This window comes from Passer domesticus, chromosome 14, assembly GCF_036417665.1.
Source record: "Passer domesticus isolate bPasDom1 chromosome 14, bPasDom1.hap1, whole genome shotgun sequence".
NCBI lineage: Eukaryota > Metazoa > Chordata > Aves > Passeriformes > Passeridae > Passer > Passer domesticus.
In genome coordinates, this window is record NC_087487.1 from 14,653,913 (window position 1) to 14,670,019 (window position 16,107).

Below are 16,107 nucleotides of genomic sequence, written 5' to 3' on the forward strand. Positions count from 1 at the left end.
GGGCACTGATGAGTGCTGGCCAAAAACCAGCTGGAGCAGTCGTGGTGCCAGGCTGTGACACAGCAGGGTCCTGCTGGCACAGTCCTGCCCTTGGGGCATTCCCACTCTGCCCAGAAAGGAGAGGGAGCAGCTGTCAGAAAAACAAATGCTACCCAAAGCACTTGCCAAGCTTCTCTATGCACGTTAGCCTCAGGACTGAATTTGGAGCATCTCTCCCTGCTCTGTCCCTCCTGAAGGGAAACAAAGAGAGGCACCATCCTTAAACCTGGATCTGCAGGGTCCTGGCCCTGTGCTGGCTCTGGAAAGGTCTCAGGGCTGAGGCAGAGTTCCCTGAATGTATTATAGGAGAAATTCAGTGCTTTTTCAGCTGGTTCTACTCTCCTGGTATGAAACACAAGGCTTGCATTGTGAGTCTTGATATTCCTGACTTCAGGCAGGCAAAAGGGACAGCAGATGGCAGCTTTGGACCATCAAATGGAGTTAATGTGGAACTGGAAAAGCCTGAGGGAATACTGGACAGTCACAGAGGGTCCCTGTTGTCCCCAAGATAGAGTTTTCACCTTTGCTTTGGTACTAAAAAATCCAGAGAATTGGATCCGTTTTTCTACATCTGCACTGCAGCTGTTACACCAAAAAAAGACAAAGACTGGGTTATTTCCTGCATGAACTCAACTCATGCATGTTTTATACATTCACATTTGTACAGCACTGAGCTGTGAAACAATTGAATAGGAAGTGATTGAGAGAAGAACTGCTGTGTCACACACAAAACTCTTTTTTCCCAGGCTGGAGTGCATTGCCCGGGATGCTGAGCTGGTGGACAAGTCTGTGGCTGACCTGAAGCGTTTAGGGGAGCTCATCCACAACAGCTGTGTGTCAGCAATGCAGGAATATGAGGAGCAGCTGAAGGAAAATCCAGCAGAAGGTAGGCAAGGGGGTTGTGTGCTGCTCTTAGGGTGGTTTTGGGAGTGTTCCATGGAGCTTGTGAGGAAATCATTCCCATGGAGGTTTCACAGGGAGGCCACATTGTGATTTAGAAGCAATGAACAAGAACACATTTAAACCACCCCATCTCTACCAGGCAGCTCTCACCCACAGAAAGCCCCTGAGCTTTCTGCTCAGATTGGACAGTACCACTTGGGTCTGTTGTTTTCTGCTGGACATGAGTTTTTGTGGGCAGAGGCTGAAGTGATCAGCTCATTAAATGCTGGGCCACAAAGCAAAGCAGATCTTATTTCAACTGCTCCTGAGACTGGAAATCAAACTGGTGCTGTGTACTCTATGGTAAAGTTGGGTCCACAGTTAGCAATTCCCAGAGCTGGAATCACCACCCACTCTCTGTCTGGCTGTTCTTTGCTGTTTGTTTGGACATACAGAGTCAGGGATGGATTTCCTGCTGGGTCTCTGCCTGTTGCAGCTGACCAAGACTGCAGAATCAACAGCTCCAGCGTATTTAGAAGTATTTTTAAGAAAATGGTACTGGGAGGTGTTCAAATTGCAGATCTGAGTGAGTTAGTGGAAGAAAATTTATATTTTCGGCATTATGTGTAAATAAGAGGTTGCAGACAAGGTCTTGATCACTGTCTATGAAGCCATTTTACAGAAACACTTCCTTCTGTAAGAGTTCTCTTAATTGCTGTATTTTATTGCTGAGCAGGGAAAGGACCTGGAAAGAGACGAGGTCCTACCATCAAGATTTCTGGTGTCCAAGTCAATGTGAAATCCATCATCCAGCACGAAGAAGAGTTTGAAATGCTGCACAAATCCATTCCCTCGGACCCAGAGGAAAGGAAGAAGTGAGTTTGGCTAAGTAGGCAATGCAGAAAGAGGCTCAGGGAATTTGGATTTTGTAGTGGAAAGAGAATAGCCTGGATGTGTGGATTTGCTTTGTCCAGCATTAAAAGTAGCTCATGTTTGAAATGCCTTTAGGTACCGCCTGACGTGCCGTGTCAAAGCTGCTCATTTTGATGTAGACTGGGGAGTGGAGGAGGATTCTCGCTTGTTAGTGGGAATTTACGAGCATGGTTATGGAAACTGGGAGCTAATTAAAACAGATCCGGAGCTGAAGTTGTCTGATAAGGTAGGTTGCTTTGCTTGCTGCTTCCATTGGGTGCATTGCAGTGCCCATAGCAAACACACCTCATTTACTCCAGAAACAGATGTTTATGTTGGTAACTACTCCAAAAACCATATTGAGGAAAACATTGGCCTTCATGGAATGTTGCATGCTCTGTGGAAAGCAGAGTTGTCTCATTTGGTGGGCAGTACCAGGTGAACCACACTGAAGTGATGCAGGCAGAAAATGGCAGTGCTGACATGCGTGGTTCCATGCACAGGATGGAAGAGGCTGTGACTTGATGTTTCCTTGAGCATCTCACAAGAAGCTGAGTGTGAATTTCTCAGTGGAAATAATTTTTCACAGATTTGACACTGCTTGTGTCAAGGCTGGTCCGTGTTAGCTTTGAGGGTATGGTTACAGGACTGGGAATGGCAGCACAGCCAGCTGGAAAGCCTCCATCTAGTTCCTCTGTTCCTCAGTCATCCCCACAAGAACAGTTTACAGGCACCATGTTGAAATGATCTGGGTTAAAAATAGTCCACCATCCCTTGTGTCAGTGTGGTGGAAAGAGTGTGGAAACTGCAGCACAGGGCTGAGGAGCACTGGGAGTCTCCACACCAGCTTTGCTGCCAGCGTGCAGCATTCCCCTGACATCCCTGCTGGTGCTTTTAGCAAAGATCAGGCTCTGCCTGAGAGCCCTCCATGTGTGGAGCTCAGAAAGGCATTTTGCAATGGAAACAGCTGCCTGAAACACGCCACCCATTTTCCAGTGAAGTATGAAGCAAACCTAGCTGGCAAGCTGAGCTATTTCCTCCACAAAGTGTCACCTTTCAGCCTTGTTTTCCACTCAAAATTGTTCATCTGTGCCCCTGCTGTAGCAGTGTCTCAGGTTACCAGAGTGACTGGGCTGCTGTGACCAAGCTGTCACAAACAAATCTGAGGTGTCAAGGCGAGTGGACTCAGTTTTGCAACTTGAGGTCCCAAATATAGCTTGTAAAGGACCTTCTTTTCTTCAAGAGAACTTAGCAAGCTTGCAAGGCTTGGGATCCTTTAACTTCTGCAGTATTCCAAGGGGAGGGATGCTTGCTTGCTAGGAGCTTTGCCTTTGGCCAGACAGGGACAGTCTGAGAGGGGGAAGGAAGGTTTGAGCCTTCTTGTTGCCCTAGAAGGTGCAGCATCTGCTGCCCTTTGCGGGGCCTGGAAGGGCTGCTGCTAATGTGTAAATATTTTGTCAAGCTTTGTGCCTATGAGTATATATATATTTTTTTCTGCTTTATCAAAGATCCTACCAGTTGAGACAGATAAGAAACCTCAGGGAAAACAGCTCCAGACCCGAGTTGATTATCTACTGAAACTGCTGAAAAAAGATCTGGACAAGAAAGAAAACATGAAAGATGGGGAAGAGGTGAGATGTGGCTGCTTGATTCTGAGGGTTTCAAGGGGAGTGGTTGGCTGATAGCAGGAGACACCCTGTGTTTCCTGGTCACCAGACATAATTTCTATGAAGGAATATGAACTTATTGTCTGACTGCATTGTGATATTTATAATTTAAATGATAATAAATAAGAGGCAGGTTATTACTGCTCTTCCTGAAGGATTTGGGCTCATCAGTTTTCCTGCCAGCCTCAGGACCTGCAGCTGTTTGCACAATGCTCAGGAGATGGGAAATGTCCCCAGGAAGTTGCTGTAGCTATTTACTTTCCCTGACTTGTTCTATGTTTTTACCAGGGCAAGCTAAAGAAGAGGAAACCACGAGTGAAGAAAGAGAACAAGGCTCCCAAAATCAAAGATGAGCATGGGAATGAACTCTCCTCTCCTCGGCACTCAGACAACCAGTCAGAAGAAGGTGAAGTCAAGGTGAGTCAGCCTTGGTGAACAGTGGCTTTTCCAGGTTTCCTTGGGCTGTGCTGTTACTGCCCAGCCTCACCTTGGGAAGCATTCCCAGCAAAGTCCCCAGGAGTCAGAGGCACTAAGAGTGAATTCCCACAGGACTGGCAAACTCACAAAACCACCCATACAGCTGTTGGTGTGAAAGAAGGACCTTTCCCACCTATTCTTTTAGCTCAGTGCTTTAAGGGATTTGGGGCCTCCCAGAATGGCCACAAACATCCACACATTGACTCGGGGGAAAGGTTGTCTCAGGACAAAGCCCGTTGCCCTTATAAAGGACAGAAAGAAGAATTGTTTCCCTCTCCTTTTGGGCACGTCAGCCCGTGGTGAAGCTGGAGTTTACCAAGGTCATGCTGTTGCTTAGAAAACGTTCAGTCTTTGAGTGGTTTGGCTTGTAGTCTGAGGCTTTTTGTTCGTGTGCTGATCAGTATCTACCTCAGGGGCTGATCGTTCTGGAGCGCAGCTGGCACAGGAGAGCAGGCTGCTCTGCAGCTTGCCAGCTTGTCACAGAGTGGGGCTGGTCTGGTTTTCATACCCTTTTGTCACCTTTGGGGGGATGGCAGCTGCTTGAGCAGGGCTCGATGTCTGCTTAAAGAGGTGTGAGGGTAAATTTGGATGGGCCTCAAAAGTTGCCTGTGTTTTAAGGATGTTTTATGGAAGAAAATGTACATGAGGTGAGGGACTCCAACTTTATGCTGTGACTGATGTTCTAGGAGGATGGCTTGGACAAGAGCCCAGTGAAAAAGAAACAGAAGAAGAAAGAGAACAAAGAGAACAAGGAAAAACAGACATCCTCTAAGAAAGAAAAGGAAAGTGATAAAGAGAAAAAGAAGACAAAAGACAAGAAAGAGAAGGTATGTGGTACTTACAGGAGTAGCATGATAGGGAAGTCCCTGAGCAGGACAAACTGTGAGACTTAGGATTCATTAAGGGCCCTGTGGGGTGACGGGGTATCCCTTTTTCAGCCCTTCTGAATTGCCATAAAAAGTAGAAAAGGCGATGTGTCCTAAAGCTTTGTGGAATGCGACCAAAACGGAAGATATTTTGTCAGGCTGCCTTTAAAGTACAGCCTGTGACATGGATATGGCCACAGAGCTGATGCTAAGGAAGGAGCCTGGAGCAGTCAGATCAAAGTTCTGTCTAGCTGTGATTTATCACAGGGTTGGGAGGTCCTTGTCTGTATTGCCCTTTAATTTAAACTCACCCAAATGACCCAAGTGTCCACACCATCAAGACTGTAAGTTGTCATTGTCACTGTTCAGGACTCAACAGAATGAGTGTTTCAACATCACTGGTATGCTGGAGACTCAAATGTCTCTTGAATTTTGGGTACAACTGCCCTGAGGCTGGGTGCAAATTGGAAGGGGGGTAAAAGCTTCCATAATAATGACCTGAAGTACCTGTCCAAGGAACAGGTATGTACTACATGCCCAGTGTGTTTTGACAACGAGGTCATAAGTGCAAACTAAGAAGTTTTGTTGTCTGTGTAGGGGAAAGTTTGCTTTCCAGTGATTTTTGGTGTGACGTTGATTGCGAGTAAGTCATATAGGTAAAAATGTACATGAACAGGCCATGATTTGAGAACTAGTGGTATCACAAAAAGTTGTAGATCCTTGTAGACATGACACTACCCTGAGCTCAGTCCTTTGCAATGGAGAGGTACTCTTTATTTTAACCTCTCTTCCAAGTCTTCAACATTGGTTTCTCCCCATGAGTGTGAATATCATATTCGTGTCCAAACTGTTGGCTCTGACTTCTCCCTGCTCCCTCAAGGATGACATAAAGCTAAACAGAGCCATTGCAGCTCAACAGTTGGAGATTTTGGGAGGAAAGTTGTAGGAACAGTGCCCAGGTTTAGCAACTGCCAGTAACAATAGTGTGGAAGTTGCTGGCTGGGTCACTGGGGATCCTCCATTCTGGCTCATGGCGTGATGTGTGTAATTTGTCCTTGTAAAGCCTAAAGGTGGTGAGGCCAAATCTGGAAGTAAAGGGAAGAGATCACAGGGTCCTGTCCACATCACTGCAGGGAGCGAGCCAATCCCCATTGGAGAAGACGAGGATGATGATCTGGACCAAGAAACATTCAGCATAGTGAGTATTTTCCTTGGGAAATGGGAGGGCAGTGCCGAGAGCCCAGTGAGGTAGCCAAGGTTTGCTCAGATGTCATCCAAGGACGTGTTTTAGGTGTTGGGGTGTGACCCCCCTCCTAGTGTCCCACAGGGGTTTCCTCTGGCTGATCTGAGAGCAGGGCAGGACAACCCTGGACAAGAGCTGCCCACCAGTGCTGCCAGCTGGTATCCTGTCAGCAGAGCAAGCACAGGGGCTCTGTGCTTCAGCTGGTGACTTCCCCTGCTCAGCTGGCAGCCCTGGGTTACAGAACACCCAGCAGCCTTATATTGCCTCTCTTGTAGAAGCCAAGGAGCCAGTGAAGCTCTTTCAGGCAAGGAAATGCAGGAGAGTTTTGGGGGTGACCTTGTAGGAGGTGCAGAGCTGTGTAAATGCTCTCAAAGTAAACATGCCCACAAGGCTTGTTGTAAAAATTGCCTTTTAGTAAAAGTTGTCATGGTAGATTCTCCTTGGCTGAAATACCACTTCTTAAAAGCAGTTCTCTCAATGTAATCTCTGTATTTGCTGCAGGTCCTGTGGGGTTTTTTGTCTTTTTCTTTAACTTTCCTTCTGTGATGTACAAAAGATCCAGGCAGGCAATCAAAAAACCTGTCTGTTTTCCTATCTGTGCATGGTGTTGATGTGCCCAGGCCGAAAAACACGGTGCTTTCATTTCATGTCTGCTAGTTTTGGTAAAAGCAAGCATTAGAGTGACCAAAGATGGGATTGCACAGAATTGAATTGAGCAGTGTTTCTGCTGGGGTGGCTGGTTCAGTGTGTGGAGGCTTGGATACACTTCCCTGCCTGCCACGGGATCTGTGCAGGGGCAGACTGTGTGTAGTTACTGCTTGCAAAGCAAATTGTTCCCTCCTAAAAGGCAGGGGCAGTGGAGGTGGGGAGACTCCTGTCTTTTACTGATTGTTGTCTGCAGCTTGTCTAACAATTTGCTATTTTATAGCTGATTTCTCCTTGCCTAATGGCCAGATAAAGCTAAACGAGCTTCTTTTCGATTAACGGGGCAATGATGTAGAGCCTTCTGCCAAATTAATCACTTTCTCCTCTCTGTTGCTCTTTCAAGTGCAAGGAAAGGATGAGACCAGTCAAAAAAGCACTGAAGCAACTTGATAAGCCTGATAAGGGACTGACAGTTCAAGAACAGCTGGAGCACACGCGCAACTGCCTGCTGAAAATCGGTGATCGCATCTCTGAGTGCCTTAAAGCCTACACTGACCAGGATCACATCAAGCTGTGGAGAAGGTGAGGGATCATTTTGTTTTCCTTAGCTGGTCTAGGATATTTTGAAATGGTAGTCAGAGGCTGCTGGCTTTTTTGTGGATGGATGTGCCATTTGCCTCTTACTTAACCCGCGAAATCTTGTGTCTTCTGGTCCACTCAGCCTACAAAATCACAGAATCATGGAATGGTTTGGGTTGGGTGGGACCTTAAAAATCACCCAGTTCCAACCCCCTGCCATGGGCAGGGACACAGTTCACTGGACCAGGTTGCTCAGAGCTCCATTCAGCCTGAACCTTGAGCACTTCCAGGGATGATCTTCTATCACCAGTCCCCCAGGCAAATGTTTTCTTTTCAAGTTGTCCTGGTTTCATTAAAATTTATTTCAAAGCTAAATCACATAAACCACTGCAAACCTCTTTATTTTACTTTGAAGATGTGGTTCCAGCCCTCCTGATCATCCTGTCCTGACTGAGACTGTTTTCCAGATAGGATAGAATGAATTTGATATTGGTTTGGAAGCTGTTGGCAGTTAAACTGCTGCTGTAGCTCTTAACAGAAAATATTCATGTCCTTCTAGGAACCTGTGGATATTTGTGTCAAAATTCACAGAATTTGATGCCAGAAAACTACACAAACTCTACAAGATGGCTCATAAGAAAAGATCACAGGAAGAGGAGGTGAGAGCTGAAGTGCTTTCCCTTTGATTTCTGTCCTTAAAAGTTGCTGCACTGGAAGTGCCAATCCTTTCTGCCCCTTACAGTGGGTGTTCTTTGTTGTTGGCACTGTGATTTTCTCAACACCTAAACAGTCTGAGTGCATTTGCCTTCTTTTTCATGTGGCATTTCTGGTCACTTTGTCCTGGCTGTCCTGACCAAGCAAAAGCATTGTTTGGTGTGGCATGTGATGTTCAGTTGCCCTATGGAGTGAAAAGCCTGGGCGTGCTGCCCTGTAGAGATCGGGTGTAGAAGCAGAGCTGCCAAACTGTGCTAAACCTGAGCACAGAGTTGGCTCACCTCAAAGAGGCAGGAAAACCCAGAGCCTGGCAGACAAGGCCATTGCTCACAGTCCTGCTCTTCTGGTGGGAGAGCAGCTGAGCTGTATCCCTCTGTTCCACCTTGCAGGAGCAGAAGAAGAAGGAGGACATGTCCAGCATGAAGAAGCCGTTCCGCCCAGAGCCTTCAGGCTCCAGCCGCGATTCCGTGATGTCCCAGTCCCACGTGCCTCACAATCCTCATTCCCAGAAGATCCACATGCCCCCTTCCCACACCCAGCAGCAGATGCACGGGCACCCCCGGGACAACTACGGCCATCCAAACAAGAGACATTTCAGCAACACAGGTGAGCGCCGGCAGGCCAGGAGAAACTTTCCCTTGTGACCTAATGCTCCTGGACACAAATCCTTCTGGGACTTGTGGCTGCTCAGGTTTAAAGGGGATGGGATAGAACATACAATACCACTGTACTTATTGCTGGGCTAGGAAACATGGTGATGTAGTGAGGAAAAGAATGTGAGAATGGGACAGAGGAAGATTTGCAAGGATGACAGTAAAGAAATTCTATTACTGCACGGGGAACCCCTGAGGAAGGGGAGAGAATGATGAGGAGGATTCTAGTTTATCTGAAGGCTAATTAATTACTTTATTATACTATATTATATACATTTCACCTAAATTGAATCTTAAGTATTTACTCTGCCCACAACTGCACAGTACTTTGCATTCATTTTGTGATTCTTTCATGACTGTCAGTAGACAGTCCCGACACACACACATTCTTGGCCCTGATAGGCCAAGGGAACAAAACATCTTCACTTTGGGTGAAAATACAGTTTTATATTGTATTCTAGTTTGGCACAACACAGGCACAGCAAACGAGATAAGAATTGTGTTTTCTTTCTCTGAAAGAAAATGTTCAGAGAAAATGTTCAGAGAGTGTGAATCTCAGAAATATTCTTGGGAAGAATTGTGCCTTGCTTTTCTCTGTGAAGAGAAATGTGGCAACAAAATTCAAAGAATAAAATTGGGCACACATAGTTTAGGGAGGAGAAGGTTAATGGGGCATCAATAGCTATTATTTCTTGGAGAATTCAGGGAAGCAGATGGGCTTAAACCAAAGCACTAAAGAGACTCAGAGGCGCTCTTTGCTCGTGGCAGACCGAGGAGACTGGCAGAGGGATCGAAAGTTCAACTACGGCGGCAACAGCAACCAGATGTGGGGCGGGGAGCGGCACCACCAGTACGAGCAGCACTGGTACAAGGACCACCACTACGGGGAGCGGCGCTCGCGGGGGGAGCCCCACCGCAGCTCCGGGAACTACAGACCAAACAACCTGTCCCGCAAGAGGCCCTACGAGCAGTACAACAGCGACCGAGACCACAGGGGCCACCGCGACTACTACGACAGGTGAGCCATGGCCTGCGTGGTTTGGAGCGACTAAGGGAGGCAGGAGCCTCCCCAAAATGGAAAATGTAAACCCCCTCCCTCTGAATTGTTAACATTTCGAAATTAAGGGGCGCTCAGGCAAAGATACGGGAATAGGAGTAACAGTTCTTTATTAAGGAAGAACATTTTAAAAATAAAATAAATTATGCAGTGATACAAAACAACAGTGGCAGAGTCAGAATACAACCTGTCACCAGGGTGTTGGTGGCAGTCCCATTAAATGGTGGCTGCAGTCCTCCTGCAGTGACAGGTGTGGTTCTGTTGGAGCAGAGATCCTAGAGAAGGGTGTAGTCTTCCTCTGAAGGAAGGTAGTAGTACCTTCAGTGGTAGTGTAGATGAGCCTGGTCTTCCTCTGGGAATCCAGTGGGAAAGGGCTGCTCCTCTGGGAATCCAGTGGGAAAGGCTGCCTGTGGTGTTCCAAATCTCTGATTATGTCCAGGTAGGAATTATTGGCTCCTCCCCCTGGGTGGAGCATCTCCCAATGGGATGATGTAATTTTATCAGTCATGCAGTGACACTCACTGGCCATTAACAGAAGATATCTCCCCAGAGGGAGGGTGGGTTGTGGAAGAGATAAAGAAAAACTGCTCAATTAACAGAAGGTAACTGCTCCACAGATAGGAATAGAATACACACACCCATTTCCAGCCTAAGACATTGCCCTCACCTCAGCGGGCTTGGGGAGCTGATCTCCATCCATTTTTCTCTGCACAGGCACCACCACGATTCCAAACGTCGACGGTCCGATGACTTCAGGCCTCAGAACTACCACCAGCAGGATTTCCGGCGGATGTCTGACCACAGGCCACCCATGGGCTACCATGGCCAAGGACCTTCGGACCACTACCGGTCCTTCCACACAGACAAACTGGGGGATTACAAACAGCCCCTCCCTCCATCCCACCCTGCTGTGTCGGACCCTCGCTCGCCGCCCTCTCAGAAATCCCCCCACGATTCCAAGTCACCTCTTGATCACAGGTCACCTCTGGATAGGTCATTGGAACAGAAAAACAATCCAGATTATAACTGGAACATTCGGAAAGCGTAAAGCGACTGAGAGGGCGAGGCGCGCGTCTGGAATTCTGGGGTGGCTGCTTTCTCCAGGCCAGCAACGAGAAACTCTGAACATGCTGCTATCATCTGGCTGGGTCAAGGAGGATCCTGGGGGAGTGGGTGGAGGAAGATTTTCCCTAGTTCTTGATTCTGGTTTAGATTCCCATCTCCTTTCCCCTTTTTTACCATTGAACTGTTCTGTCATGGAACCAGCCTTGCTGCCTCGTTTCTTGTTTTGATTTTGTTTTCCTCAGTCCAATGGACCCAAGGGAGTTTTCTCCAGCCAGTGTTTCCTCAGAAGGAGAAGGCAGATTGATGCTGCTTAGGATGGTGCAGAAGGCTGTGTGCCTGCTCTGACTTGATGTTACATGACAGATGCTGCTTTGGGGTTGGGGATAAACTGGTTGGGCTGGGATTTGTGTGTCACCAGCATGGGGCAATGGGAGGATATGTTCAAGGAGGGACAGGAAAGTCCCTCAGCAGCCAAACTTGGTTGAAAGAGGGACTTCATGTCCCTGCAGAATGACTCCAAAGGAGCTGGAGCTGGTGACAATCCATCACTTTCCTGGCCCTGTTATCATTTTCATGTCTTTATCCATTTCAAAAAACTGGCTCTGCTTTGATTGCTGTTGTGTCCCCTGCAACAGAAGAGGTGGGGGGATCTTCCTCCCATCTCCAGAGCTGGGACTGGCAAATCTTGACTCTGCGGGTAAAGTGGGAGCTGGGAAAAAGGGCCAACATCCTTAGCAAAGGCTTAGTTAACTTCTAACCATCAGGAAAGAAATTGATGTGAGAACAGTATTTCCCAGTGTACAGGGCTCAGGAATTCATAACAAAACTCTTCTCTTCTGGCTTGGGTGGTCCAGGGACTAACGGATGGTGGCTGGGAGGTGCAAGATCAAAAGATGGCTCTGGGGATACTGGAACTCCTAATCTTCCTGCCACTAAAGTCTCTGGTCTTTGGGCAAATCACTTCTCTCTTTGCTTCACAAAGCAGTGATCACAGACCTGTACTGTAACTGAAGGATAGGGGATGGTAGAACAAAGTGAAGTAGGAATCCAGTGGAGTGGTCACTGTTCAGGGAATGGTCACCTTCCTGCCACCTTTCCAGCAGTCAGCAGTGATTCTGAATTGCTAAAAGTACCTGCACTTGTAGACCTTTTTTTGTCTAAATTGGAAATGAACCTGAGGACTTAGCACCTCAGTGAGCAGGGACAGAATGAGGAATTCAGGACTGATCTGTAAAAATCCTTGGAGCAAATGTCTTAGAGCCCAGCATGGCAGAGGGAAAAGAGGAATGTGCAGCTCAGCTCAGTGGACTTCAGGGCAAACACTCCAAGTATTCAAACCACAGTATTTGATGCAAACCAGTGTCCAGCCTGGACACTTGGTGTGGTGAGAGGGGTTGGTTGTGCACGTCCTGCTGGCCAGAAGCACCTTGGGTGATTATTTTCAGGTTGGAGTTCCCTGGAGACCACAAAGGCTGCCCTGAGCGTGGTGTCTGGGGCTGCATCACCACCCTGAGCTCAGTATTAAAGACCAGGCAGTTCCAGCCTCCTGTTTGGCAGGGCACAGAAGCTGGGCCTCCTGTTAAGATGCCAGTATTTGACTCTAATAAGCTGTGATGTCCCTTCCCCAAAAGACTGAGGGTGTTCAGGGCTGGCTTCCTGACTCCAGCCAGTGCCTTGGAAGGCACATGCAAACTGACACTAATACTCCTCCATGCAGTATATCCCTGGAAATCTGCTGCCATCACTCCTCCCCATCCCGCTGCTCTAAGGGGACACACGGGAAGTGTTTTGTTCCCCTTTTGCTTTTATGTTGCAAGATTTCCACCGAATTCAGGGCAGTTTTGTTTCCTTAGGGGCACTTGCTGCCCTGACCAAGTGTTACACTTGTGTTTACCTGTGCAGGGTGAGGTGAAGGCGAGTCTTCCACAGTCCCCCTCCGAGGGGTGGGAGGTGTGGAGAGAGCACGTTTCCGTGGTGTTTCCCACTAAGCTGTGATTGCAGGCTGTGATATTCAACAAAGAGGTCCTTTCTTTTCAGAGGTATTAGCTTTTAATGTGAAAATGGAGACAGCCTGGGAGGGGCAAAGAGAATTGCTGTTTTTGTCACGGTGCTGTCACGGTGGGAAGTTTGTGCCATACTCGTGTAGCAAAGGCAATACTGGCAACCAGTGTGAGGGCTGGTGCAGGAAAACTTTGGATCCCAGCAGGAGGCATTTTCTCTGTCCAGATGTGGGGGTTTCTGCTTATCCCAGGTTCCAGGCACGAGGTTGGTTGGGATTTCCTTCTTGTGCAACAGCAAAGGCTTTACCTATATCCACTGGAGAGCTGTCCCCACTGTCACTTCAGCCTGACGCTGAATCACATCATGTCCACTCATGATGGGTGAGTCTTTGCTGGGTTTGGCTTTAGTGAAGCTGGAGAAGGAGATTTGGGAGAAAGTCTTCCCTGAGCACACACACACACACACACACACACACACACATTTCTGCATTTTATGTCCCCTCAGCATAGGGACCATAACCCAACACAGTCACGGGGACGTGAGTGGGATCAGAGGGGACACATCCACAGCCATAACCTTCCCTGTGGTGTTTGTGTCAGCACTGGTACAGCTCTTCCTTCCTAACCAGCTCTGGGATTCCCTCCAGCCTCTTGGCAGAAAAAAGCAGTAACTTGCTGGGGTTCAATTAAAAAAAAAAAGAGTTTTTTAGCCTGACCTCTTTGGAAATGGTGTAAAGTTATGAGTTCACGTGGTGGAAATCCTGCAGACCAAAACTTGCTGTGGGGACAGGTGATGTGGTCCCAAGCAAAATGGACACGGAACCGAGTGCTGAAGTCCTTGTGTGAATGGTTTGTGATCCACACAAAAATATTTTTCTGCTTTCACCCGTTTCCTCCCCACCTCTGCCTCCCCTCTGGGGAGAGAAGGACTCTTACTGTAAAAATACGGACTTTTAAACTTGTTGACTAAAAACAGTAATTAATATTAATTTATATTTGTGAAAGAAATGCCACTGTCCTAGTGATTTCTGATGTAAATATGTTGTTTATATAGTATGTATGAAATTTTCCTACATTGTAAAACTGCTGTACTTTTGATTCTTGTATATTAAAAAGTGTTACTGAGATTTTCAGAAGGGCCCCAGCGTGGTGTCTCTGGGGGTCCCGTGGCAGGTTTGGGATGACAGAGCCCTTTCCTGCCAGCCACAGGCAAGCCACCATGGATATTTTCACTGTGCAGGAATAAGCAGGTTCTGCTTGGCTGTTTTTACATAGTTTCACAGTTTGTGGTGATAGAGACTTGGAAGCTTCTTCAGATGGGAATTTCCACCTGATCAGAAGGAGCTGTACATTCTCTAACCCAGATCCACCAGGATTTCACTGGGATGATACTGATGATTATGTGTTTATCCCCTCTCCACATTTTATGGATCTCTGAGGATGTGTAAATTTTTTTTTTTACCTTTTCTGGGGAGAATTCCCTTTTCTCTAGGAGAAGTGCTGCTGCCTCAGTGAGTTTTCCTCTCTGTCCCCAGCCCCCCCTGGGCAGGATTTGCCTCTCCCCAGGTGGGATGTGATGCAGTGGCTGCTTTAGTTTGGTCTTTACCCTCCACTGCTCACACTGGGGCCCACACAGAGCAGGGATTGGAGCCATTTCTCCCAAGTTATAAAAGCTCATTGTAAAAAGCACTTTTCACACCTGTAGCCACTGGGTCCAGCCCTTCCCAGTCTCTCTGCTGCTGAGCCAACTTTCAGCCAAGAGTGAAATTTCACAGCTGAGTTATATGCTCCTGAAAAATGGATTTCCTAATGGAAAGAGTGACTGGCTGTTAGCCATGGGGCTCAGCTGCAGGGAGGCACAGGGGCTGCAGGAGCTGGGCTGGCGTTACGTGCCACTGACTTTTTAAATGTTTTTATTTTGATTTAAGCAGGCAGGTAAGGATGTGAGCACCCTGATGCCAGGTGTCTCCCCCAGCCCTGCCCTGCACCCTCCCCAGTGAGGGGACAGGGCTGTGCTTTACATGGGGCAGACCCTCTAGAGGGAGCCGGTTCCCAGCAAAAAGCCCCTTTTTGGTGAAAAACATCATTCTTGCAGTGGTAGCTGCTCCCAGACAGCTGGTCCTGGCTCACCCCAAGCACTCAGAGCCCAAGACAGTGGCCAAGGGGCAGGGGATGGGCAGGCACAGCCACAGTGGGGCTGGAAACCCACCCCAGGCCCCAGGTGGTGGCACTTGAGCTGCTGCCCATCACAGAGTGATGAAATGGGACCCTGGATCCCCCAGGAGCTGCCCCCTCGCCAGCCCTGAACATGGTCTGGAGAGCAGTTTGGACCTCTCCCAGGTGCCACAAGGCCACCACTGCCACCACCACTGTCCCTGCACAGTTTGTGCCTTCCCCACTCACCTCCTGGGGATGCTGTGTTGCCTTGTGTGGTTAATGGGGACAGGGCATCCTTGTGCCTCGGGGGTCACATCAGCACTTTGTCCCACTGGAACATGCAGGGGCTGCCTGCTCACTGTCCCAGGATGGACAGCAGGGGACCATTGGTGACCTCCTGGCAGAACAGCCAGTGAGGGAGACCCCTGGCCCCTGCACTTTGGGCACTTTGAAGATGAATTTTCAGATTTAGCCATTTCTCCCATGCAAGGAGTGGCAGAGGAAGTGGATTTGGCTCTTCCCAAACGCTGCCAGTTCTCTGGGCTCTGAAGGAGGGGAAGGCCAGATGTCAATCACATCTCTGGGGCTGGGCATCGCTGCATGGATTCACCCAAATAATGTGTTATGAGCTGGTGTGGGTGTCCCACCTGCCCTCATCATCTCCTTGTCCCCAGCTGCTGTGACAATGAGTCCCTTCAGATAGAAAATTTAACAGAAAAAAAATTGCAATTTTGCTTTTCCTCATTAGAGGGCAGCAACAAACCCAGCTGGGACAGGAGAGCTGCCCAACAAAGGGAGGAATTACCATTACTGGGCTGTACACCCCAGTCTGCTGTGGTGAGCAGGGGAAGGATGGTGGCACCCACTTGGACTCCACTGCTGCACATCTCCCTTCCCACAGAGGAAAGGCTCTAATGGTTTATTATCTGTATTTTCACGCCCATCCCCTTTTTAATTTTCTCATTTGGCTGTAGATAAATGGAACTCCAGAGTGAAATTCTCAGTAGGATTCAGGACAGAAATGATCTCTCAGAGGGTCCTTCAGGTGGAAGAAAGCTGCTTTGGAGTGAGTGCAGAAATGGGGCAACACTTGCATCCTGAGTGGGGAACAGCACCAGGCAACACACGGGGAACAAAGCGAGACCCACTCG

At 48.2% G+C, this 16,107-nt stretch overlaps 1 protein-coding gene across 10 annotated transcripts in view; it reads left to right on the plus strand.

Moving 5' to 3' along the window:
- Positions 1-13,935, plus strand: part of CHD2 (chromodomain helicase DNA binding protein 2) — a 90,265-nt gene extending 76,330 nt beyond the window's left edge. For all 10 annotated transcript variants that reach the window (XM_064388525.1, XM_064388527.1, XM_064388523.1 and 7 more), the window contains 12 exons: positions 786-925; positions 1,658-1,796; positions 1,930-2,080; positions 3,342-3,464; positions 3,789-3,917; positions 4,664-4,804; positions 5,907-6,041; positions 7,135-7,313; positions 7,870-7,969; positions 8,414-8,630; positions 9,446-9,695; positions 10,449-13,935. In XM_064388525.1, the coding sequence (XP_064244595.1) occupies positions 786-925; positions 1,658-1,796; positions 1,930-2,080; positions 3,342-3,464; positions 3,789-3,917; positions 4,664-4,804; positions 5,907-6,041; positions 7,135-7,313; positions 7,870-7,969; positions 8,414-8,630; positions 9,446-9,695; positions 10,449-10,782 (2,038 nt within the window). In that variant the 3' untranslated portion in view covers positions 10,783-13,935. The remainder of the gene's footprint in view (positions 1-785; positions 926-1,657; positions 1,797-1,929; positions 2,081-3,341; positions 3,465-3,788; positions 3,918-4,663; positions 4,805-5,906; positions 6,042-7,134; positions 7,314-7,869; positions 7,970-8,413; positions 8,631-9,445; positions 9,696-10,448) is intronic.
- Positions 13,936-16,107: the final 2,172 nt, after the last annotated feature.